Source organism: Carassius auratus, chromosome 12 (assembly GCF_003368295.1).
Source record: "Carassius auratus strain Wakin chromosome 12, ASM336829v1, whole genome shotgun sequence".
NCBI lineage: Eukaryota > Metazoa > Chordata > Actinopteri > Cypriniformes > Cyprinidae > Carassius > Carassius auratus.
This window is the reverse complement of record NC_039254.1, coordinates 18,202,523-18,228,548: the sequence shown is the minus strand read 5'-3', so window position 1 is coordinate 18,228,548 and position 26,026 is coordinate 18,202,523. Positions and strand designations below refer to the sequence as shown.

Here is a 26,026-nt window from a genome sequence, read left to right as displayed (position 1 = left end):
GTAATGGCAGCTTTGGTCTGCTGTGGACATCATGAACCCGTGGTTAGCGTAATCACTACCTGTTCAAGGAACAGTCTGGATTTAGCACAGTGTAAAGATGTCAGCCGTGTGATTTAGGTGACACCGGTGCGACTCTCTCCTTTGTTTATCCAGTCTGGCACACATGTTCTCTCAGTGTCTCCTAATAGAAACCAGCGGCTTAGGTGTTCCTGGAAATACCACACAGACTCCTCCTGCTCGACTTCTCCCACACACATCATCCTCCTCGACCACGCTTTACCTCTGACCTCACCTCAGGGTCAGCGGGTCTGACCGCAGCCGAGGACAGAAACATAATACACTCAGCGCTCATATCACAAGAGTTAAAATTCAGTGGTTTTACTCCCAGCGTCCTCACTGAACCACAGAGATACATCTATCTCACCTACATACAGCATCTGACTGAATGCATGATTCTGGAGGCCAAATTAAACACTTTTCATTATATATATATATATATATATGTGATATGCAAATCAAAGACATAAGATCATAATGAGCATTGTTTGAATTCATTATGCTTTACTAATTCCTTGTTTAGGAGTGCATTTACAACATGGAGCATAACGTGCATTTGCATCATTTAATAATATGCTTATGTTATGTTGATTATATATGTTTGATTTTAGATACAGTGTATATTTATATTGCATGTGTTTAGGTGACTTAATTAATGACTGGAATAATTGAACATATTTTTTTCTGGATTAGTTGCATTGCATTGATCAAATCTTGAAGTGGATTAAAACTGATTCTCACTTAACACAATGCAACAGAAAATGAACTGATGCAGTTATATGACTGCAATTTATGATGCAGAAGGTGTGCCTGTGAATAAACAGGTTTAATTTTTGATGGATTGGTCAGGAAGGGTCTAAATTTAGTGATGGGAAAAATCAGAGGCTTAGTGAAATGTTCAGTTTATGTCATTAAAACACAAACACCTGTAACTTTCTGTGCATCAGTGAGCAAATGCATCCAACTAAACAGTTTCGATCATCTCTAGATTCTCTTTGTGTTTTTATCGGCTGCAAACCGGAGGAACTGAAGTCTTTGACCTTTGACCCCGAGGGAAACCTCTGTCAAATTAATGCGCTGCTGAAATAATCATCTCATGTGACAGAGTCTGTGTGTCATGCATTACTGTTTGGTTACGTCGGAAAAACAAATATTCTCCGCGGCTCGTTCCGTTGAGCACCATGACCTTTACTCAAGCCGAATAATGAGAGGAAATGTGCGATGCGGACACTCTTTGTGTGTCTTTGGTGAAAACCTGAGCGCTCACAGGAAGTAGAAGATACGGATCGGTGGGACGGAAAAGATGAAGCACCTGGAGACCAGTTCAAATAAAACAAACATAAGACGCTTATATAGTGTTTCGATGGTTTAAGAGGCCAGTTTAAACCAGATAAGACCAGCAATACATCTTCAGAAGGTTTTTTATTTAAAAAAAAACAGAGTTATATAATCGAGCAATATTAGTATTGTAAGATAACGAGATTATAAGGCAGTACTAGTAATAATGAACCTTCTGCACCAGCGAAACTTCAAAGTCGCATCTCTGATGTTTTGTAACAGACACATGCAACGGTTTTCTAATTTGCAATGGCTGTCTTTAATGCATGCGTGTGTGAGAAATAAAAACAAAGTGCACGTGATCGGAGGAAAGGCAAACAGTGGTGTGTATTGGAGACGTAGATAAGACCTCCTCCTCCTCATCAACCTGAGCAAATAAACAAAGCCAGCGCCAGTCCCACAGACAGAGTGCCACGGCATATGCACGAACACGCAGACACACACCAAACGGATTAAATGTAACATGTTACTGCTTATGCATCATTAAGACTCGTTATATAACATACATAAACTCTTCTAAATCCATGCATAAATGCATTCACAAACTCACAAACATGGTTGTGCATGTCATGCCAAACACTACTTGCATCGCAGTGTAGCCTAATGATGCAACTCCAATTTTACAGTTTGATTAATGCAGAAAGAAACAATGCTGAGTGTGCACACGTTTCTCATTGAAGAAGACCGCAGTGGGAATACGAGCCTTGCTGCGGGTTGTGTGTGTTTTCGATGAGCTTCATCCTGACATATGAGAGCGTGGAGCCTCACGTCAGTTCCTCACGTGTGTATGAGTGTGTGTGTTTAAGATAAGCCTCTCTTTCCAGCACAGAAACGCTTGTTTCACGTAACCAGACAGATGTAGAAGTGCTCACACACAGTAACAGACCTCTCAGCTGCAACTGTAAACAAACCCAACCTGACCATTCACCACTATTGTGTGTGTGTGTGTGTGTGTGTGTGATGCTGTATATCCACATACAGACACCGTTCAAAGGTCCAGGGTGTTGTCTGATCACCAAGGCTGAATTTACTTGCAGCAATATCATGAAATATTATTACAATTTAAGTTAATATATTTTTAAATGTAATTGATTCCTGTGATCAAAGATCTTCAGAAATCATTCTAGTATGCATACAATATGCCCACATTTCTGATTATTATCCGTCTTTATATTTCTGGGCCTGTTTGAAATTAAGGGTAGTGGTTAAAAACAGTAGTGATTATTGAGCAGCACTGCCCTCCAGTGTTTAACTGAAATATCACTAACTATATTAAAATAAGTAAACACGGGTCTTTTTAACACAATGCCTTGCGATATCCTCAGCATTCCTCAGAGGTAATTCTGCTTAGTTACACAACTTTGCTTAAAAAACAACAACAAAAAGACAAAAGTGAACCAGACCAAAGTGTGGAGTTTTTTTAAAGGGGGGGTGAAATGCTATTTCATGCATACTGAGTTTTTTACACTGTTAAAGAGTTGGATTCCCATGCTAAACATGGACAAAGTTTCAAAAATTAAGTTGTACGTTTGAAGGAGTATTTCTGTTCCAAAAATACTCCTTCCGGTTTGTCACAAGTTTGGGAAAGTTTTTTTCGAGTATGGCTCTGTGTGACGTTAGATGGAGCAGAATTTCCTTATATGGGTCCTGAGGCACGTCTGCCGGAAGAGCACGCGCTCCCATATAGCAGAGCAGAGAGAGCACAACAGACTTCACTGATCAGAGCGAGAGCGGCGCCAAATGTCACAAAAGGAGTGTGTTTTTGGTTGCCAGGGCAAGACAACCCTGCACAGATTACCAAAAGAGAAACAGCATTAAGGGACCAGTGGATGGAGTTTATTTTTACAGAGCATCAACGGAGTTGTGCAAGTGTTTGTGTTTGTTCCCTGCATTTCGAAGATGCTTGTTTTACAAACAAGGCCCAGTTTGACGCTGGATTTGCACATCGTTTATTTCTTAAGGATAATGCTGTCCCAACGAAAAAGGGTCACGATCGTGTGTTGGAACCGCAGGCAGTGAGTAAAACTGCTTAAAATATCTCTGTGTTGTTAACTTAACTATCGGCGTGTAAGCACATCAAGTAAACAACATGCGATGTTGTCATCAAACTGCACTTTCCACATGTACAGCTTAAAAAAAAAAAAAAAAAAAAAAAAAAAAGATGACAAAGTGGAACTTAGTCATTTTCCAAAACCGTTAAGCAAATATATACAGTTTCAGTACATACCACATAGAGACTGATTGCTGATGCTGCTCTTGTTCAATTTCAGCCTCTGGATCTGTGTCACAGCTTCCACATGCTCTCAACTCAAAAGCCTACTGGCGCTCGTGATTCTTTAGCTCCGCCCACACGTCACGCCTCCAGCCGGTCGTGTTTTTCCGGGAAAAATCGGTACAGACTATCTTTCTCTTATGAATATAATAAAACTAAAGACTTTTTGGAGTTATGAAGGATGCAGTACTACTCTATAGGTACTCAAGATTAACAGGATATTGAGTGAAAACCAGCATTTCACCCCCCTTTAAACAACTGTTTGACATCACTTATAGAAGCGGGGTCAAAGGTCAGGTCCAGATGCAATGTCAAAGGAAACCCCTTCAAAGGTCAGGACCAGATGTAATGTCAGAAACCCCTTCAAATTTGACCAAAAAAAGCTCTGAGGTCCCATACAGGATTTAAACCAGGAACCTCTTGCATCATAAATGTATACCAACAAACCCATATGTGCTGTTATTGTACACGTTTTTACATGTTGATATGCTTCATTCTGATGATTGCCATTAATTATTATTTAATTTGATCTCAACTCAACTTTTAAGTGCACAATTCATCCAAAAACTGTGGACAGACGACACTGGGCCCCACTAACTTTCATTGTACAGCCTGAAAAAATAAATATATACATGTATTCTGTGTTTCATTGAAATAATTGTTTTTTTTTTTTGTTTGTTTTTTTTTTTTTTTTTGGTGTACTATCTCTTTAAGAGCTCTGGTTCCCTTGATGTTCTCTAAGGAGTGTCTCAAGAATTCATCATCAAATATGCAATTAAAACTATTTTCTTGAACAGAACAATGAGAAGGGCATTTATACAGGAATCTACCCGAACAGAAATGCCTACCGTAATTTGATAATAATAATAATTTCCTATAGCAACATTCCCATCAGCCACTCGGCTAAAGGAAGAGGAGAAGAGAACACAAACATCCCTCCATCATCCAGCCACACGTGACGACAGTGTGACCCTGATCGCAAGCTCTGAAATCAATGCTTCTCAGTATGAAACCCTCTGTGCTTTTTCCTTGTGAATACAACAAGAGGAAAACATCTCCGTGGTCAGGACTGATTAAATGTGCTTCATCCATCAGGAGCAGAACGAGAAGGTCAGCGTTCAGAGGAACACACGGTGACCGTATAAGAAAGAGCTTGACCCTGACCTGCAGAATAACAGACCGCTAATAGCATCTCTGTAATGTCACCCCATACTCATCTCTTTAGATTTGTTCTCAGTGGCAAGACATGAAGAGCTTAAAGGACTAGTTCACCCAGAAATGAGAATTAGTTTAAAATGTGTTCACCCTCAGGCTATCTGAGTTGCATCAGTGTCTCATCAATGGGTGCTCTTCAGTGAATGGGTGCCGTCAGAACGAGAGGTGATGAAAAGATCACAAGTAATCCACAGCACTCCAGTCCATCAGTGAACATCTGGAGCACACAAAACCCGAAACAAATCCAGCATTAACATGTTTTTATTCAAAATATGGATCCATAATCTCTCCTCTGAATTAGGAGAGAAATATGCACAGACTGAGCAAGCAAAACAGTGCTGAACAAATAGCTGTGTGGGTGGACTTTTTCACTGGAGGGAGTGTTGTTATGGATTATAGACTTATATTTGACTCAGAAATAGAAACACAAGAGCTTCTCATTCAACAAGCCTGGAAACCTTTCCCTTTTTATATGAAATAATGATCCTACAGTGAGCTGGCTCCAGTGTTAAGCATGCATCACTCACATAACATTAATTCATAAACATGCCAACGAATAGGACATATGGACCTAACTGTATTTACTCACACACACACACACACACACACACATACACACACACACACACACACACACACACACACACTCATACAGTATCAGGGAAAGAGCTGCAATGTGATGTTGTGTCCATGAGAGGTCACTGTTAGATCACATTATTGAGACACAAGGCAGAATTCACTTCACTGTCCAATTTATTGTTGGGGATACAATACACATTACATAAAAACCTTGAAGAAGAAGAAAAAAAAAACTGTCAACACTTAGATCAACACTTTGCATTGACCTACCAGATAGAAAAAAGTTCTGTATACCATTGCTTGTCATTTCTGTGATATTACCTGTTCATGTGATTTCTTCACAAGGGGGGAAAAAGCAAACTGAATTGAACTTATACATCAGTCGATTTGTCATCAAAAATCTCTGAGCAGCTAAAAATGGCACATCAGTACAAATTTTCTGACCAAGAAAATATTAATTTCAGGCCATATACTGGTCTTCCTTTAGTTTCAGATGATATAAAAAATCTGAACAACAACAAAAACATCAAGAACAGTAGTGCAAACGCATAGTACTGAAAACTCTTCAAATGAACATATTTGTACAGCACGATATACTGAACGATCCACAGTACGCACTTTATCAACATAACATCAAGTTATTAAATTCTGGCACATTCTGAACATCACTTAAAGCTACTAATTCTAGTTAAAGCTTCTATATATTTATTTAGCGTACATGACGATACTAAATCTTTAACAAAACATTAATTATATGCTATGCAAACCTCTGTAAATGCCATATGATGTTTTTCATATGTACAATACATACATTCATCTTTCATATTAGGTCATATTTTATGAAAAGACATTGACAAATAACAATGAGAAAAGTGGAGCGAATATGAATATGAGCATGACTCTTTTTGACAAACAAATTGTACATAAAAAGATAATTGTGAATTTTTTATCTCAGTTTATCTCTCTTTTTACTTTTTATTCACAACTTCTTGCAATTCTTTATTTATCTGAATATACATATATAAAACAATCTTCCATTATGTCCTCGATTAGCTTTAGCGATTAGCGATTAGCAATTAGCGATTAGCTGGATTGTATTGTAATGTGTGATTGTTTATTCAAAAAAAGAGAAATTGTCAAATTGTACAGAGAAAGTCTAGCGAATTTAACCTTAAAGAGACTAATGACAAGTTTACAATTATCATAACCAAGGTTTTAAAAACAGAAAGATGAATAATAATAATAATAATAAAAACATTTGGAGGTGACACAAATCAAGAAATGCAAGCAGTTTTATTAAAATAATAAATAAAATAATAAAATGACGCAATTTAAACTAGTTCCACTAGTTTTTCAGTGTTTACAAAGTGCATCAGGACTCATTTTGTAAGACGTTTACAAAACAAACTGAAAACCGCATTTTATAAAAAGAGAAGTCTTTGTTAATTATGATTTTACACTTATGCTGAACAGCCACGTTTATGACACACTTGTGATTATTTTTAACAGTAAAAGTGGAATATAATTGGGTTCGAGTGAAGCTGCCACAGAAAAGTGCATCTAAGTAATTGGACGACTGGATGATTTTTCCATGTAATAAAAGCAAACTTTGAGACACTGGTCATGAGTGTTGAACATACATTCACAGTTGCTTGGAGAGGTGGGTCTGTGTTTATTAGGGGTGTGAATATTTAAGCATGTGCCTATTGCATTCTGATGACTGCATCTCTCTGTTTTGCTGTTGTTTGCGAGCCGTGAAGTGCATGGAGGTCCAAAGAAAGAACGCAGCGTATGAAAATGAAAGTCTCCAGAGCTGCAGAATATCTGACAGGCATCCAGTTTATGAGAGAGAAGAGGATGAAAGTGGAAAAACACACAAACAGACAGAGAGAGAGAGACGGACGTGCACGAGCGAGCGCAGCTTTAGGAGCGACAGCATCCGACTCCCTTCATCTCCTTGTTAACATACTCCTGCAGCTGAAACTTGGGCTCGTTAGGCTCCTTCATCTCCCTGTGCTTCAGTTCCCTGAGAAACGAGGAGGGAGATATCAGTTTCCTCTCTAAGCTCCGGGGGAATTCACTGAAACATCCTGCGCCTGCTCATAACCGTGCTTATTTGCACATCATGTCTGGGCTGTTTAGCACAAGATTCAGTGAAGCAATTACACAGTAACTGTGCAAACACATCCTTAAAATCAACACTGAACGCGTCTGACAGATGCTTTTATCCAAACTCACTTTAATGTTGTGAATTTTTATCAGTCCATGCATTTGGTGGCAATCAATTCCATCATCCTAGCACCATTATTTCATATTTGAGCTACAGTTTGAGCTACATTATTGTGAATAAGTCTGGCTAAACTGGATTATGCCTCCAGTAAAATCAAAATGCCACCAATGCATCTTTAATTGCACCAATTAACTGTTACATGTTCATCTGGATTACATTATCAGCCTCCAAAAACCAAGTACTTGTGATTAGATTAGATTACATTTAAAAATACTCGTAATCAGACTACAGCTACTGCAACTTTTTTATTTATGCATTGCATTATACATTATACATTTGGAATCAGTAACAGACTACACTTTATTAAGTTATCTACCCAGCACTAATTGCAACAGGCAAACGTTAGGTTTGTCAGTACGATGCAATTTAATAATCATTTACATAGAAAAGAGGTGTGTTTGCACTGAAACTGAATTTAAATAACTCTAAAACTCTAAAAATGTTTGCTAAATGCATAAAAGTAAATGAACTTTTAGCCGGTACAAACTGGTTAGATTGAAAGAATAATCAATAAGATGCATATTGAAATTTGTGCTGAAATACATATGGGAAAGTTGCACAACTGTATTAGTGAATTCAGCCGTCTGTTTTCACCTGTTTTTTATGCACTGCGGTCTGAAAATGAATGACTTACTTGGCCACAGCAGTGAAGGCCAACTCCACATTCAAACCTGATTTAGCACTGGTTTCCATGAAGGGAACGCCAAACTCCTTTAGAGAGAAAGAATACATGCTCTTCTTGCTTCTTTATAACATACAGACACAAATTAACATGCAAAATAATGCACATTGCATTTAAAAAGAGTGGGATCAATGCACATGTTTCTGTTTTTGTGTCACATGTGCTGTGCATAACTAATTTAAACAGTGTTTACATTTTAAAGACAATAATAGAGTCTAAATAAGACATGAGGAATTCCAAAAAATCATGATTTGTATTTGAAAAAAAAAAGTGCATAAGTTTATTTGTGTCACATATGTACTAATAATTGTGCAACCTCTCAAAAAAATAAATAAAAGAGACTAAATGTGCATTTATCTAATCTGCAGTTGATTTGTAGTTACTGTTATAAGTTTCAAGTTACAGCACATTTCCCTTAAAAAAAGGTTTTACTAATAAATAATGAAAAGTATTAGTGCTTGTGTGAGGACATTACAAACCTTGGCCAGTTTTTCACCCTCCTCTCTCTTCACAATCCTTTCATGTGTGGAATCAGCCTGAAACATCAATCAATCGATCAATGAATCAATCAATAAACAGTGCATTATGCATTCGTCTTCTATGTCGTCTACATGAATGATAAGGTTTCACATGACGTATATCTATAGGTTCGGCAGGTGCACTCACCTTGTTCCCCAGAAGCATGATCACAACGTTCTGCTGAGAGAACTCGTGGATCTCTGTGAGCCAGGCCTGTGGAAAGAGAACAACGTACAGCAATTACTGTAAACTTACAGCAGAGGACCACAATCTCACATGCATGATGTAATATTTTTCCAGGAGAAACGGCATATTCGGGAGAGGAGAGACAGATTAAAAGAGAAAGATGGTGAGAGTGATGAAAAAGCCCTGCGGACACATGAAGCCTGACCTCAGGTTAATGAAAGCCTCCTGTTAATATTGAGAGAAGGGAATCATAGCAGTAATAAAATTCAGTGACACATCGAGTCAAACAGTAAGGGTTAGACACCACTTAGTATTCTGTAACACAGTTTAATGAACCAATCTTCAATAACTCACTATCGAATATGAATTTTGCCTCAATAAACTCCTAATTTGCAGATTATTAATAGTTAGTAAGTTAGTAATGTGATGGGATGCAATAGCCTTTAATACATTAGTATGCACTTTATACTGTAAGTAGGCTACTAATAATCAGACAATTTATGCTAGTAATATGCATGCTAATAAACAACTATAAAAGTGAAAACTGGTCCCCAAACTTAAGTGTTAATGTTAAATCGAAACTATTTAATGTGTGTGTTCACATGTGTTAACCCAACCTGCTCTGTTCATGACATGATATAAACCTTAAATCAGGGTTTTGGTCAGCCAAACCTTAAACCTTAAAGGGACAGTTCTCTCAAAAATAACAAATCTGTCAGCGTAAATGATGTGTGTGTGTGTGTGTGTGTGTGTGTGCACTTTGAATGGGTTAAATGCAGAGCCCGAATTCAGATTATATGTCACCATACTTGGCTGAATGTCACTTCACATCGCTTACATTATCGGACATGTATTGTAGTTTGAACTGCAACATAAGTGATATTGCATATGTATTTTTATCTTCAAACATTCAAACCTAGGCACTCTTATAAAGATCCTTGTGCTTTTACTTTGGCAGAAAATTGATGAAATGGTGTAAATCATTCAGGAGATATTAGATGTATAATGTTGATATGTGGAATGATTTTGGACCATAGACATTTTTTGAAGTCTTCAGAAAACTCTTATCAACCAAAAAGGGTTCATATTGTCTGTATATCCTCTTGTCAAGGCTGGGATTTGTAAATTTCTTAAAAAGTCCAGGTTTGGCTTTGTTTTCCTATTGATTTGGACTACAGTTTGCATTGCACAGCATCATTGGATTGGTTTATAATGCACAAAAAGCATGCATACTACTTTTCAGTCATTAACAAGTACATCAATGATGGGAAAACAAAGCCGATCCCGGACATTTCAGGCAATTTAAAAATCCCATCCAAGAAATACAGAGGACGTATAGCCACCCCATGTAATATTCTGATCATTCATTATCATGCTTATTTCACAGCTCCGTTCTAAATAAATAAAATGCAAAGACATGCACATCTCTTCTCAGCACACCTTAAGCTCAGCAACAGTAGTCTTTTAGGCCGGGATTTATCACAGCATGCGCTTTTCTGTAACATGCATTTGCCTCGATGCATGCAGAAGACAAAGAAGTGTGTTGCACAGTCTGTCTGAGTGAAATCTCTGCCGGATCTCTGCTTTCGCATGAGCATTTATTTTCCATCGGTCTAAATGCGGCCGCACTCCCACGCTCTCGTACCCTGACTCATCATCACACACTCTGAAAATGGGTCGCTCGCTCCACGCCTCCGAAACTCACTCACCCTCATTTGCATTTAAAAAGCATAACAGTGCTATTTAGCAATCTGTCATTAAAGCCTTGTACTATATCAGTGTGCATGTTTATTTCCCCCCGGGCCAGGAACAGGAGAAGGAAAGAGATGGAGCAGCGTTTGATCCCTCTGCTGTGTTTGTTTCATGTTCTGCTTCCAGTCTTTTGTTGAAAGTACAATCAACACCGGGCCACCGATATGCTTGATTTTCCTTCATAGGCTGAAAAATAATTCATTAAGGCAAGAAGGCTGTATTGAATGTTTGAGTTGTGTTATTCTGACTTTCAAGAGTCCTCTGGCCGACAGTAGGCCAATCTCAGATTACAAAAACAGTTGATAAACCAATCATTTAAGATGAATGTTTACAAGAGATTTAGCACAGAGCCTATAAAAATGCCATAAGTGAATTTTTATCTGATGCAAAATTCAAAGCGGCATTGCATTAAGAGCATAAGTTAAATATCATGTGAATATGCATTTGTTCTAAAGAAAGACGAACTCGTTTCAAGCTAATTATTTCCACACAAACCAATGTTGTGTATTGAGGTTCTAGAATATTCACTTGTTCTGGCGTCGAGCTGCACTTCTTTAAAGGTATGTTTCAAAGGAAAGTAACAGTTTCGCTTAAATAGCAACATTCCGAATAAACACGACATTTCATCAGAAGCTACAAACTATATTATCTTGACAAATCTGCAACCAGCGCGAGACAAATGTGCTTTTGCTCAGGATAAAAATAGAATAGAAGTTTCCGTTTGCTCTCCATCTTTTTAAATGCATCCCCCCCCCCACCAGGTCTTAGATAACACACAGATATGTAATCTTTTTGGCAACCAGATGTAAATGCATGCATGGTTAATCCAGATGTTCTTTTAAATTCCCAGAGTTAGAGAAATAGTTCACCCGAGTTTGTTTCTTCATCAGGTTTGTAGAAATGTAGCATTGCATCAGTGTCTCATCATTAGATGCTCTGTAGTGAATGGGTGCCGTCAGAATGAAAGTCTGATAAAAACATCACAATAATCCACAGCACTCCAGTCCATCAGTTACTGTCGTGTGAAGACAAAAGCTGTGTGTTTGTAAGAAACAAATCCATCAAGTTTTTAACTTCAGACCAATGCTTCTGACTTAGTAATCCATCATAACATTTCTACGTGAGGAAATAATAACGTGGCATGAAGATATTTCCTGCAAACCAACAGTACGGCTTGATCAGTTATTCAACAAATCTTGGAGATTCATGGGTCATGCACGTCTCATCTATTGTAGGATTATCCTGTATGTTCATCTCATCACAAAAGTAAAGAAAGTAAAGTGCGCTTCACAGCTGAGATTGGATTTTTATTTATTGGTATGATTTCATCCCATTTCATCTATTCTGTGCTACCAGCCGATATTAAAACGATATCTAGGGTATTTTATTCTCATTTAGACCACTAGATGGATCAAAAAGTCACCACAGCATTTCCCCAAACATCCACATTCTCTGTTGAACATGAAAATGCTGCTAACGCTCGCAACATGAGAATAAATTAAAGTTAATTCTGCTCTAATTCGATCTAATACTTAATGTTTTACAAAATGTTATATATTTATTTAGGAAATGGGAATCAATAAAATTGCAGAATATATTTTTTTATAAAACAAAGGTCTTGTTAATTTACATATAAGAATAAAAAATTAATAATATTAAAAATTTGAAGTAATTACAAAAGCAGCTTTTATACTAAAGTACTTGTACTCACAATTATATGATTTTTAAACCAAACAAACCACTATTATGATTTATTTTCCCACAAAATGTGTCGCTCCATCAAGTGTTCAATAAAACCTTTCTTTCTTTTTCTTTTTTTGCTAAAATATTTTACATTTGCACCCAATTTTCTCTAATACTGCAAAGCACAGCTATTAGTAATTGATGTTGAAATCCTCAAACACAGAGAGAGAGACTCGGCTCCTAAAGCATTAAATTGAGACGCAGTGCATGTGTTTCAGATGAGGACGTGCACATCAGGATCTCATGTCATGGAAGAGCAAGAGTGATAAATGAGACTTATTTACCAAAACGTCCAATAAAGCATGACGAGAATATAGATGGAGGAACAAGAGGATGTGGCGAGAAGGAGGAAAGCTTTTTCAACACAAGATGAAGGGAGAATAATGTGAAGTTAATCAAAGTAAATGGTGATAAACACAACTGAGATGAAGAGAAGAAGAAAGAGTTATGCAGAAGTAAATGGACTGGAGTTTCACTTTTACATCAGGAGAAGATAAACGGAGGAAGAGGACAAGAAAGAGTGAATGAGTGAGCACCTTTCTAGATACCTTCGGGTTTATTCATCTTATTTAGCGATGGAAGCAGTTTGTCAAACTATAAATTACTCATGATTTTACATAGTCCAGCTACAGTCAAGATACTGAGAGAAAGTTACTCAAGAGGCTAAAAACAGAGCATTATTCTGACAGAATACATGCACTCCTAAAAACTGAGTGCTTAGCTTTGTTTGGTTCCACAAAGATCCATTCAGTCTCTTTCTTACCTTTTTATGATCTGAAGAACCTTCTTTCTGCACAGAGAAGCTTTTGTGAAATAGAAAGTTTCTTCAGATGCTAAACGCTCTTTATGGAATTATTTAGACAAAATATTAATAATAATAAATAAATCTATACTTTAGACTGAAAATGTCAGGGTTATTTGAGATACTATTATAACTCATATTAATATTTTGAATTAGTTGTTATTAATTTGAATCAGTTTTAATATTTTAGTGTAGGTTTTAATAATTTTGTGTTTTCTTATATATGCATTCTTTTTTAATGCATAATTTATTTAAGTTTTTGTTATTTTAGTACAGCAATATAATCAAAATTATGTATTTTTTATTTTTTTATAATTATTATTTTTAATTTAAAGTTTTTTTTTTTCAAGCAACAACTTTTCATGGGTTTAGTTTTTGTTTTAATAACCATACGTTTACAGTCAAAACAGAAACATCAAGATGAAATATAATCACAACAAAGTCCTTTTACTGTTTCTGACTGTAAATTCAGTGAAATCACATTTAATCTGCCAAAACACCATTTTCACTAAAAACTGAATCTTGTAAAATAATTATAAACGTTATTCTGTTGCGATTTTTACAGCCTTCTGTTACAAAATTAGGTGAAGAAAAAAATCCTCCAAATACAGTATTTTTGCATAGAGATTCAATCAGTCACATCGCTCTGATCTAAACAGTTTCTATGCATGAGTTTGATTTAATATTGTGCATTTACAATTCACACATTGCACTGGCTCCAAAAAATATATATATAATATAAAAATGGCTGCAGAATTAACTGCCCAAATGGCACAATTCAGATCATGTTAATTCCTGCCATTGACCAACAGCTTTTACTACTATCAGCTACTCTTAATTCCTATTAAATACTATATAGTTATTTTAGTTTTAGTTTTAGTCATTTTATCCTCCTTTAGTATTAGTTACTTCAGCCGACTTACTCAGAATTGAATAACAATTAGTTCTAATAACATTTTAGTGTTGTTACATTTGATTTCTGTTTTTAGTTTCCCCTTACGATAGTAACACTGGCTGTTTGATGTTATATGCATGAGTTGTGATGGTCAGTTCATCTGAGCCAAGAATAAAGAGGCCGACTGAGTCTGGCTGGTCTTTTTCTTGCACCTCTGTGGTCACAATCATCTCAGCGTGACACAGAAGTGATTCTGCGGTGTCTCTCCCACACGTGTCACACTCTCCACGACCTCCCATCTGCTCTGTTCCTCCCCGTCTCCCACTCTGTGTTCCCGCTGGGCGTCCTGATGCCTCATCGCAGTGTTTGGATCAGTGCTGTGTGCTGTATGAGAGTAACTTCCTCTCTCTGTTCAATCATCTGCTCCAGCTTCAGTCCAGGGATCCATCTCCTGACCTCATGCACTGCTCAAAGAAACCTTGCCAAACTGTGCTGTGTGCATTTTCTCATGCAATCTCCTAATGAAACTAACTAATTAATTAATAATACAGTAAAAAAAATCTGAAATGTTATTACAATTTTAAATAACTGTTTTCTATGCAACTATCTGTTCAAATGTAATTTATTTTTATGATCAAAGCTGTATTTTCAGCACCATTCCTCCAGTCTTCAGTGTCACATGATCTTTTCAAAAAAATCTAATATACGGATTTACTGCTCGAGAAACATTTCTGATTATGATGTTGAAAACAGTTGTGCTGCTCAATATATTTGTGAAAACTGTGATACATTTTATTTTTCAGGTTTCTTTAATGAATAGAAAGTTCAAAAGAACGTATTTATATATATATATATATATATATATATATATATATAGTCTAGGTGTGTATATTTATGTCTTACTGATACATTTTTGTCATTTTAATGCTCACAACATGTCATTCTGTAACACACCAAAATGTCCAATGTTTTCAAATTTGTATATATATTAAAAAAAAAAACATTATTATCTCAAAATATATAAATGACTTATACAAACAACAGAAGAAAACATAAAACATTCTTATTGCCTTATTATAATTACCTTGTAGTAATGCTTTTTTTTTAATCATCATATCTTCGGCAAGAGTTTTTTCATTTAAATCATTTATTTTGATGAGATTGACACAGACTGTCAGCATTATTAATTTTAAAGCTAATGATTAAAGCTAAATTTAGCTAATACTGCAGTTTAGTACAGTTAATATTACGAGCCATCCTATCCTCATGAATATCAAAGCGAGAGATATTGTATAACCCACGTAAGGGAACACTACAGAAGCCACATCCTGGACACTGGAGGTATTATGTGAAATAGGGAAGTGCTACATTTGTATCCAGTCCTTAACACGATCCCATCCTCTGTTTCATGATATAATAACAATATACGCTCTGACAACTAATATATTGTTATGGTATAACCTCTGGACGAGACAGACTGAGGAAAAGCAGGTTGTGGTCTAATGTTCTTGTGTTTAATGGCTCTGTCACAGACTACTGTAATCAGTCGAGTTGTTCTGCCACAATCACACGTCTGATTAAACCATTACTGATTTCTCAAGTTAGTTTCATCCTCTCGAAGAAAATTAGACTTTTCCATTACAACCTGGACAAGAGCGAGCAGGGGGGAATAAAACGAATTAAAACTCCTGAAGAAAACAGAAGAGATTTCAAACCTAATCTGTGCTATTTTAATTATTAATAGTCCTACTTTACAATATATACAGTATTACAGTTTGATTTATTGATCTGAAACTAACTAAATACTCGGGCAAAGCTTGTTTTATACACTGTGTTCATAAGCTTGGAGTTGGGAAGATTTTAATGGTTGTGTAAGATGTCTTTCACTCACCTAGGCAGAATTTATTTAATCAAAAACACAGTGAAAAAAGAAAACTATTTTATTGTAAATAAATTATAAACTGGAGAAAGTTGTGCTGCTGAATATTTGTGTGAAAAATGTGCGAAATGTGTATTTTTCAGTATTCTTTGATAAATAGGAAGATCATTTATTTAAAAAAAAGAAGAAGCTCTTCTCTCTGTATACAGCCGCTGTCCTCTTCTCCATATTAATGCAAGCCTCCTTAAAAGCCACTCCACTCCGCTTCACAATAAAGGAGCCAGAGAGAAGCATTGATTTTCTTTTTTAAATTGCAAACAACGGAAAGCACAACAAATGGCACAATTCTGGCCTGCCCGTGGGGTTTGGGGGCAGAAAAATTTGGTTATGTTTACAGATTGAGGAGTGTAGATGTGGCTCATTAAAGACCTGGAACAGACTCTGAAGGATTGCATTCACATTTCACCTGCAACGTCCAGCACAGTGCAGTTTATGGAAATTATGAGAAAATTAAACACAACATTAAACAGTGAGCAAGTGTTAGAGCACAGGACACAGCAATGATACAATCCAACCTCACACAGAAGACATTTAAAGAGAATATATGCATTAAACTGGCCACGCAAATGCAACAAATTAATATTGAATTATATGTACAATACATGTGTGTGTGTGTGTGTGTGAAATAAAAAAAAATAAAAAATTATGTTCCAGATTTCTGAATTTTATTATGTCTTGTTACTAAATTTAATTTTTGATTTAATTAAATTTTTGATTCGATTCGATTTTATTTTATTTTATTTATTTATTTTTTATTATTTTTTTTAATTTAATTTAATTTAATTTAATTTAATTCGATTTTTTATTTGATTTGATTTAATTGAGTTGCATGGACACACAATTATCAACTATTATAACTAATACTTATAAATATTACAATATGATTTAAATATAAATATAACTACAAAAAACACAGCTTATATTTTCTATCATTAACTATTAAAAAAAATATCAGATATAAGTGTATTCGTGTATTAACAATACAACAAAGAAAACTGATCACACAGTTAACTTTACCTGGTTTATTAATGTCATATTACATGTGACATAATAATGTATTCATGAATTTATGGCAAAATACATACATATGTAGCCCCATAATGCAATGCACTACAAGTGAAAAAGAGATTAAAAATATATATATAATTTAAAACCCTATCAAAAAGTTGTCAGAATATATATATATATATATATATATATATATATATATATATATATATATATATATATATATATATATATATATATATCATTTAAAGTGGACTGTTTTATGCGGTATAGCATTTTCTAGAGTTCATCTGAACTCAAATGACACACAAAACATTAAATCTCACATGAACACATTTTCCACGACAAGTGTTTTATCCAGTCTGTAGTGTTCAGGAGATCAGAGAAAGTTTAATCTGTCAGCCAGCAGAAATATGACCTGAGCCGCTCTGACACTGAAATACGGCTGGACCACAAACCAGATCATATCGAGATCGTGATAGAAAGTTCACTCGAGATGGATCTAACAGCAGAAGTGAAGGCGACCAAGTCTGGGAGTTAAGGTTTCGTCCGATGCACAAACTCAAACTGATGTGATGCTCAATATATGAGCACATCTTCACTTCACCCTCAGAAAAAACTTTCAGACAACCCACCAAAATAAAAGTCTGGTCTAACTTGAAGAAATTATGACAGAAATCATAAACCAAGATATTTTTCATCCACATTTTAATTTATACAGTCCAGTCATGAAGCTTCTTATTTGACAAAAGTGTATTATTATATTTACATTTTAAAAGATTAATGAAATTGTTCAAATGTATTCATTATTTTAATTAGACTCAATTTTTTAGGATAAACTTCTATTAAATCATGATTTCACGGTGCCCTGAAATAATAGGTAGCTACTCGTGGAGATTAACTGTAAACGGAAAAGTTTTGTTTATATTTATTCTCAAGGTCTAATAAAAAGTTATTAATGCTTAATGAACATCACACGATTTATTGAAAATATATATATATATTGTGATAAAAAGTTCAGAAATGTTATAATTAACTGCAAAGAAATCTAATTAAATGACAAATTACTCATGTGAGATTTTGAAGTAGTGAGAATTTATTTTTATTTTTTTACAGTGTGTGAGATAATTATAATAAAGCAGCGGACTGACAGTTTCGTCTCAGAGATCAGCGTTTTAAATAACAGCCAAACAGAGACTGTTTCATTCAGAGGGAACTGTTTGTTCTTTTCTATATCTGGAACACCGAGTCTCTCTGAATCCCCTGAGGTAAACACAGAAGATCGAAGAGTAACGTGAGCATGCAATCATACGAATACATAATGGAAACAGATGAATAATGACCTTCAAAACGGATTATAATCAGAGCAGGTCCAAACGACTCTCAACGCTCGGCTGAGAGTGAAGCATCACTCACGCATGCAACAATATCTCCAGGATAAAGCTTTCTTGTGTGATGAAGTGCCATCATGCCGTCATTTTCCAGTGATTAGTCACATGACGTTTACGGTTCAGCTGATTGGCTCAAAACTTCAGTGAGTGTACATGTGTCAATCATCCCAGATGAGCTAACTCAGATCTGCGCTGTTGGGACACTTGAAGTCAGGAGGAAATAAAACGTATGCTTTTTTTGTTAGTGCATGCTATTGATATCATTGTGCATATGGTTCATTTTTGACATTGTTATTTTTAATCAAGATATTATATCAAACAACATTTTGTAAAAATACTATGGTGAGTTCTCTATACAGTGGTACTCTATAAGGAGAAAACTGTAGTGGATGTAATGGGTATTTCATGTTATTAACAGACAAATCCTGTTAAATGTACAGTTTTGGTTTAGATAGTTATGGTTTATCTTAGCTTTTGATCCGTTATGTATAGAAATATATGCTAGTTTTGAACTGTATAATGTAAAATGCATTTTAATGTCACAATTGTGTTTTATAATTTATAGGTTATGACATCGTGCACCTTCTATATCATTTTTCATCAGTTATATTTTATTTTATTTTTTACTTTAAGTTTTTTTTTACTGTAAATTTGAATCTATAAAATGTCAAATTAATATGAAAAAATATACCATATTTTTCACGGTAAAGTTTTTTTTTTTTTTTTTTTTTTTACAATGTTCAGTAAGAAATATTCTGTTCCTTCTACACACTGTAGTACAATATTTTAACATTTTATTTTCATCTTTTAAAAAAACCTGAACAAAAATGCCATATTTAGAAAAAACTAATAGGAAAATGGATTGCTAGTACTTCTCCCGTCAATTTACAGACATTTTCTCAAACCTTTAAACACGATGCAATGCATAATTCAAAACGTCTTTAAAAAAAAAATCAATGCTAAAGAACCCTCCACACTGATACAATACATTGGCCTGTATTCTTATGGACCTTTTTACTCTGTTCATCTCAGAATACTTGTGCATTTCAACGTGACTTTGATAAATAATTGATTTATTATTTCTGTCAGTCTGCAGTGTGTCAGTCAAAGGATGTGTGTTCTTCAGTTGGCCGAACACTTCAAAAGGTGTCAGAAAGTGTGTCTGTCCTCCAGAGTCCCAAAGCCCTGCACTTCTTGACGTTTGTTCCTCTGAGAAGCGCTTCACATGGTCACAGGATTGAAACGGGAGAAAACTCAATGTACCTGCATATCATTTCAAGAGAGATGTTGAAAGAGAATCAGCATCTGCATGATTTCTATCGTCCGGTACGGTTACAAACCCAGAAGCGGTGAACGTTTGGATGGTTTAGCATCCTGCCGGCAGATAAAAAATATAAAAATAAAAACTGGAGGAGTACGATATAAACCAGACTCTTTTATTGGTTTCTTTGTTCTCTCTGGTGTAGCTTCAATTCTGGTTCTTATGATATTTGTTGCTTTCTATCCTCTTGGCTTTTAAAACTTTGTATTTGTATTCGAAGCACATTTGTACATTGCAGTTGGAGACATAAGACATAAAACAGATGCAACACAAGCAGTTTTTCCCCAGTGATTGAGAACAGAAGAACTCTCCGGCATGAATCACTGTGATTGGACTTATTTGCACAACACTAGATTTGGTTTCAGACATAAAGCCTCTAAATGATCAACACGATCAAAACTTCCTGAAGCTTTACTTTCACTGTTCCTCAGAGGAGGAATGATCTTCTCAAGCCTCCAGAACATCTCACATCTTCTGAGGAGCCTTGATTTCTTCAGATTGCATTGCATCATTTAAATCTCATCTTACTAAGACATATCACTGGAGATATGAGATACTTTTTAAGTAACTATTTAAGTTACCATTGATTTACATTACAAACATCAGAATTGCATTATTTTTTTGGCCTTTCAAATATCAGGAAGCTGTACGAACTGCTCCGTTTTTAGTTTCTCTGTCTGTTATTTCATATGTCAGGCTTTACAGGGTTAATATTGAACAAGGGAGTGAAACCTCTCCTGAAGAATGAAACATAGCGACTCTCTCTATTGATTTAGTTCTCTGTGGTTTCTTCTTAAGCCCCTCATGAAAAATGCATTGACTTTCCAAGACGCCAACATTGAGCTCGGCCTGAACTGCTTTCAGGTATTTCCAGGTAACACTGATCTGCTTGTAATGCATGAGCATGAAAGTGCAAAAGAGTTCGTCAAGTCATCGACACACTAATGCGATCTTCCATATAATACAAAAACGACTGAGATATGTCTCTCCATAGCTGAAAACATTAAATGAGTTTTGAAGGCAGTAACTGACTTTCTTTCATTTTATCACTGAAAATACATGTGAAAGTTTGCAGGAGTGCAGAAAACCTCAAAACGCATCATCGCAGCGATGACGACGGTGTTTCACATCTCTCAGACGAAGCATTGGGTTTCCTTCCACCTCTTGCTGAAAGAGTGAAATCTGCTCTTCACAGACGTCTGCTGTGAAATGTAGTTCAAATAATGTTTGATATCGGTGGCAATTCTGTGTCATCTTTCATTTCAGCCCATAGAGGAAATTAAAAGATTTAGCGTGTGATCTTTGGGTGTGCGAGAGTGTAAGTGTGTCTTCAAAGGGACTGTCAGCTTCAGTAATGGTCAGAAATAATGGACATAATGCAGACATGCTCACAGAGTCAGGCTCTTATCCTTCTGGATGACTCCTGGATGGAGTGAAAATGGCTGAAAGGCGTTCTTTCCTACTACATACGATACAAAGATTTCAAAGGCTTTTTATTTATTTTACTTTTGGTCCCCAAAGAAACTTTCCATGGATTTACTTCATGCAAACACGCAGCTTTTGTCTTCTCCAGATGTTCACTGATGGACTGGAGTGCTGTGGATTATTGTGGTGTTTTTATCAGACTCTCGTTCCGACGGCACCCATTCACTGCAGAGCATCCATTGATGAGACACTGATGACATATCTCCAAATCTGATGAAGAAACAAACTCGTCTTGGATGGCTTTGAGGGTGAGCACATTATTACTTCCACTCTTCCTTTAAAGGTACTTGATGAAATGATCAAGTTTAGTAAATAACCTCCATTTCTAAGAGTATCTACACCACCTAGTGCATGCATTAACTACATACAGTAGAGTTTGCACCATCACTCTAGTGTCTGTTCTTCATTACCCATCCTATAAAGCTCCACAAAGAGACATTGTTTCCTGAAAAAGGCTTTTTCTGGTTGTAATGCGTCTAACCAGATCCATTTGTCATCCAAACAACCCTCAAACATGTTTTTTTTAGTGTTTGCAAGGCAGTATTATATCCCTCGGATTTTGCGGTTCTTGGGGTTTGTTCCAATTCTCCTCAATTATACGCCATTAGTTTTGTTTCTTCTTCTACTGAAAAAAACATGTTTCCACGTAGTACATGCATTTAAAGTTTCCTTTGAAAATGCTCGTAAAGTGAGCACTTTATCATATTCGTTTGCTTGCAAATGCAAATGCAAATCTAAACTGTAACCCTGAAAATACAGACTGGATGAGTCTACGCGACCCAAGGATGTGCGTGTTTTACATGCAGTATGCTAAAAGGTTTAAAGCTATTAATAACTACAACTGATAAGTGGCAAGCATTGAAGGTTACGTTTGTGCAATTACACGAAAACCGTGAAAGAGAAGTGGCATTGTGCCAAACATCCACCGGCCGTGAAGGAGGGTGAAGCTGGTCAATTAGGTGGAGAAGAGCGCTGATGCATTGCTGTGGGAGTCTCTACAGACAGAAGAATCACTCTTCATGGTCTCTTTAGAAGAGCGAGCGAGAGAGACAGAGCCACTGAGGGTCAAGACGGCAGAAACTTTGTGTCCTCAGATGACTATTTCTGCATTTACTCTCGAGGAAAATCTCAGATATTTCTACTGGTTCCAACATCCACAGTACAGCACAGGATCCCATTCCACATATTTTAAGGTGGAATGGAATTGGTATACTAGTTAAAAGCTACTCATGGCACCATTTTTACTTAAAATGAATAAATCATTGTGTATTGCCGGTGCATATGTTTTTTTCTGAAACCAGTAGCTAGGATTATATAAAACGGCTCCAATAATCATGAAAGCGCGCTTTAATCAAAGACATTGTCAGTGATTGTGCATTCAGGTTGTGCTTTGCTAGAGTTCGGGAGAAGATTGATCAAAACAATAGCAGCTTAGATTACACCCACACAATTAATCACACACAAACACACCGATAATAACCGGATCACAGTCACCGCACAAACAAAGGCAGCCGGCGAGCGGCGCAGCGGGAAACTCTCACAGAGAAACGCAGAGAGCCGAAGGTTTCAATAAAACGGTAGCGAGGGCAGAAATCCAATCAGGGATTGAGTGACACGCAGAGCTCAGTCGCCGCTGGAGGACTCAGAGAGAGCAAACAGAGCGAGAGCGGCTATTTCTCAGCTCGGTCGGTGGACAACACAAAACCTGAGTGTGGGAGAGAGACAGAAAACAAACCTGAAGAGGAAAAAGAGCTTGTGATGTGAGAGGAAGATCACACTGTGTGAAGTGCCATTAGATATAAAGTGCTAAAACACAGACTTATAGCTGACATGCAAAACAGTGTTTTAAAAATGCACCATTAAATCCCAGGAATAATCGGAGCCAGAGGTGAATTAGTGCTCTTATGTTCTGCTGTTTATACCCTTATAAGAAACACAATCACTGACAAACTCGACTCGCCATGAATAAATATGAAATTTGCAGAAAGATTACAATGCAAGAAACCATGCAAAGCTGTGTGTTACCAGCATGGTGTAAACAGCACGAATACTGTGCTCTTATATAATTGTTGCAATTGCAATGAGGAAATACACCAATTTTCGTTCCTTAATTAGTATTATTATTCAATGTCAATGCCAGTTTTACGTATCTAGTACTATTAATCACAACAAGGGAGCTGCAAAACAACACAGAAGCACTTACACGGTACAACATAATTACTCAAATGCAATGCAATTAAACATGAATCTCAGTGATTACATGCATAATGACGTTTTTTTAATAAAATATAAAATATATCAAATATATTTAGAAATCACTGTTAATCAAATGGCATGGCATTCTCCAAATTATTTACATTTACATACACAAAGACAAATTAGATAAATGAATTCTTATTTGATTAAATGAATCCATTCATTTATGAACTTTAATTAAATCAAAATAAATACATAATAAATAGATAATAATTAATTGTAAATTAAAATGAAATAAATAAATGATACATTTGAATAAAAGCTGAATTTGAATTCATTCAAATAAATAAATAATTAATTTGAAATAAATAAACAAATACATTTAAATAAATAATTAATTTGAGTACAACTGAAATAAGTGATTAATTAAATAAAGTATTAATAGAAAAACGAATTATAATTTAGAATTCAATTGTAATAAATTATGCATTTGAATGCAGTTGAAATCAATTATGACTTATTAAATTTGAATAAAGAATTAGAAATTAATCAATTGTAATGCAATGTAATATGCAAACAAACAAATGAATGAATTAAATATTTGCAATGGCTTGAGATGGAGTCTCATCAAATCTTTGACTCTGAACTATATGCATTTATATTGGAATGCATGCATGTCTTCACACTTGAAAAAGCACATATGCTCTTGTGTGATTAATAAATCAGCACTTCTGCCAGTCTAGACAGCGTCTCAATAGTGTGTAACAGCACACTGAATTCAGCCAGAGGTGCTGTTGAGTTCGCATGTTACGGAGTGGAAACTGTTATCACGCTTCTTCAGTTTATGTCTGAAGCGTCAGTCTCATGAACCACAAGTCACTTGGGCAATATTTCAAAGCTGCTGACACTTTACGGCAAAAACGACAGAGACATTCACAAGAAGCCCGGAGCAAGAGCGAGGAAGCCAGATGAGGAAGAGTCGGAGGGAGCGATGAATACCAAGAGAGGGTTATGTGCAATCTTACAGAGCAGCTGCTTCAAGGCGGCACCAGAAGGCTTATAACACTTCAGAAATACAAGACTGAACATTCAGGCAAACCGAGTGTTTCAGCAAATACTGTAGCAGACACATGCTCGCAATCTTTAATATAGATCTATAAGCTCAACATGTGTAGAAACTGAAAGAAGCATTGCCACTGAGCCCTGCTCACTAAAATAATCATAAGATCTGAGAAACAGCAGTTCGGTTGCATGAAAACTGACACCGGTTTAAAATTTTGTTCGATTCTTATTTGAATTAACTTTTTAGGTTCATTTAACCTCAGGGCTGGGTGATACAGCCCAAACATTTTTTAAAAAGACTACTCTACAAGTTATATCATCTTTGTAAGTGAGTCATTGAATCATTCATTCAGCATATTTGTTCAAAATTAATTCAGGAACAAATCAAGCCATTGCATTTATGAGTTAGTCATTGAATTATTCACTTGACTGATTCGTTCCACAACAGATTAATTCCAGAAATAACTAATTGAATGAGTCATTTGTTCAACAGATTTGTTAAAAACTTTGAATCCATCAGAAATGAATCAAGCAATGGCCTTCATGTGTTTAACGAATCATTCACTCAGTTTATTCAACACAGATTGTCTTCATAAGTGAGTCATTGAATCATTTATTCAACATATTTGTTAAAAATGCTAATTCGTTCAGGATTCAATCAAGTTACGAGTCACTGAATCTCTCTTTATGAGTGTCTGAATCACTGAATCACTTGATTATTTCCTTGATTCAGGAAGAAACTAAATGATTTCTTCATTAAGTAAGTCACTGAATCATTTCTTCATCAGATTTGTTCAAAATGCTGATTCCTTCAGGAAGGAATCAAGTGACTGCCGTAGTGATTCAATCATTGAATTATTTGCACAATCAATTTGTTCAAAAACACAGAATAATTCTGGAAAGATCTTTTTGAGTCATTGAATCAGTCATTCAACAGATTTATTCAAAGCGACGATTCATTCAGGAATAAATCAAGCCATTGGATTTATGAGTTAGTCATTGAATTATTCACTTGACTGATTCGTTTCACAACAGATTCATTCCAGAAAGAACTAATTGACTGTCTTTATGAATGAGTCATTAGATATGAATCAAGCAATGGCCTTCATGTGGTTAATGAATCATTCACTCAATTTATTCAACACAGATTGTCTTCATAAGTGAGTCATTGAATCATTTATTCAACAGAATTGGTCAGAAATGAATCAGGATGGAAACCCTACTACTGTGTATTGCTCAGAGACATGTTGGATTCATTATGGAAAATGAATTACATAAAATATAAATAGAACGA

The 26,026-nt window shown here is 35.8% G+C and overlaps 1 protein-coding gene across 1 annotated transcript in view; it reads right to left on the bottom strand.

Moving 5' to 3' along the window:
* Positions 1 to 6,450: 6,450 nt before the first annotated feature.
* rab26 (RAB26, member RAS oncogene family) overlaps positions 6,451 to 26,026 on the bottom strand; it is a 65,988-nt gene continuing 46,412 nt past the window's right edge. Inside the window, exons 6-9 of the mRNA XM_026277414.1 lie at positions 9,100 to 9,165; positions 8,913 to 8,969; positions 8,386 to 8,462; positions 6,451 to 7,487 (exon numbers count right to left, since the gene is read on the bottom strand). Of these exons, the coding sequence (XP_026133199.1) occupies positions 7,385 to 7,487; positions 8,386 to 8,462; positions 8,913 to 8,969; positions 9,100 to 9,165 (303 nt within the window). The 3' untranslated portion in view covers positions 6,451 to 7,384. The remainder of the gene's footprint in view (positions 7,488 to 8,385; positions 8,463 to 8,912; positions 8,970 to 9,099; positions 9,166 to 26,026) is intronic.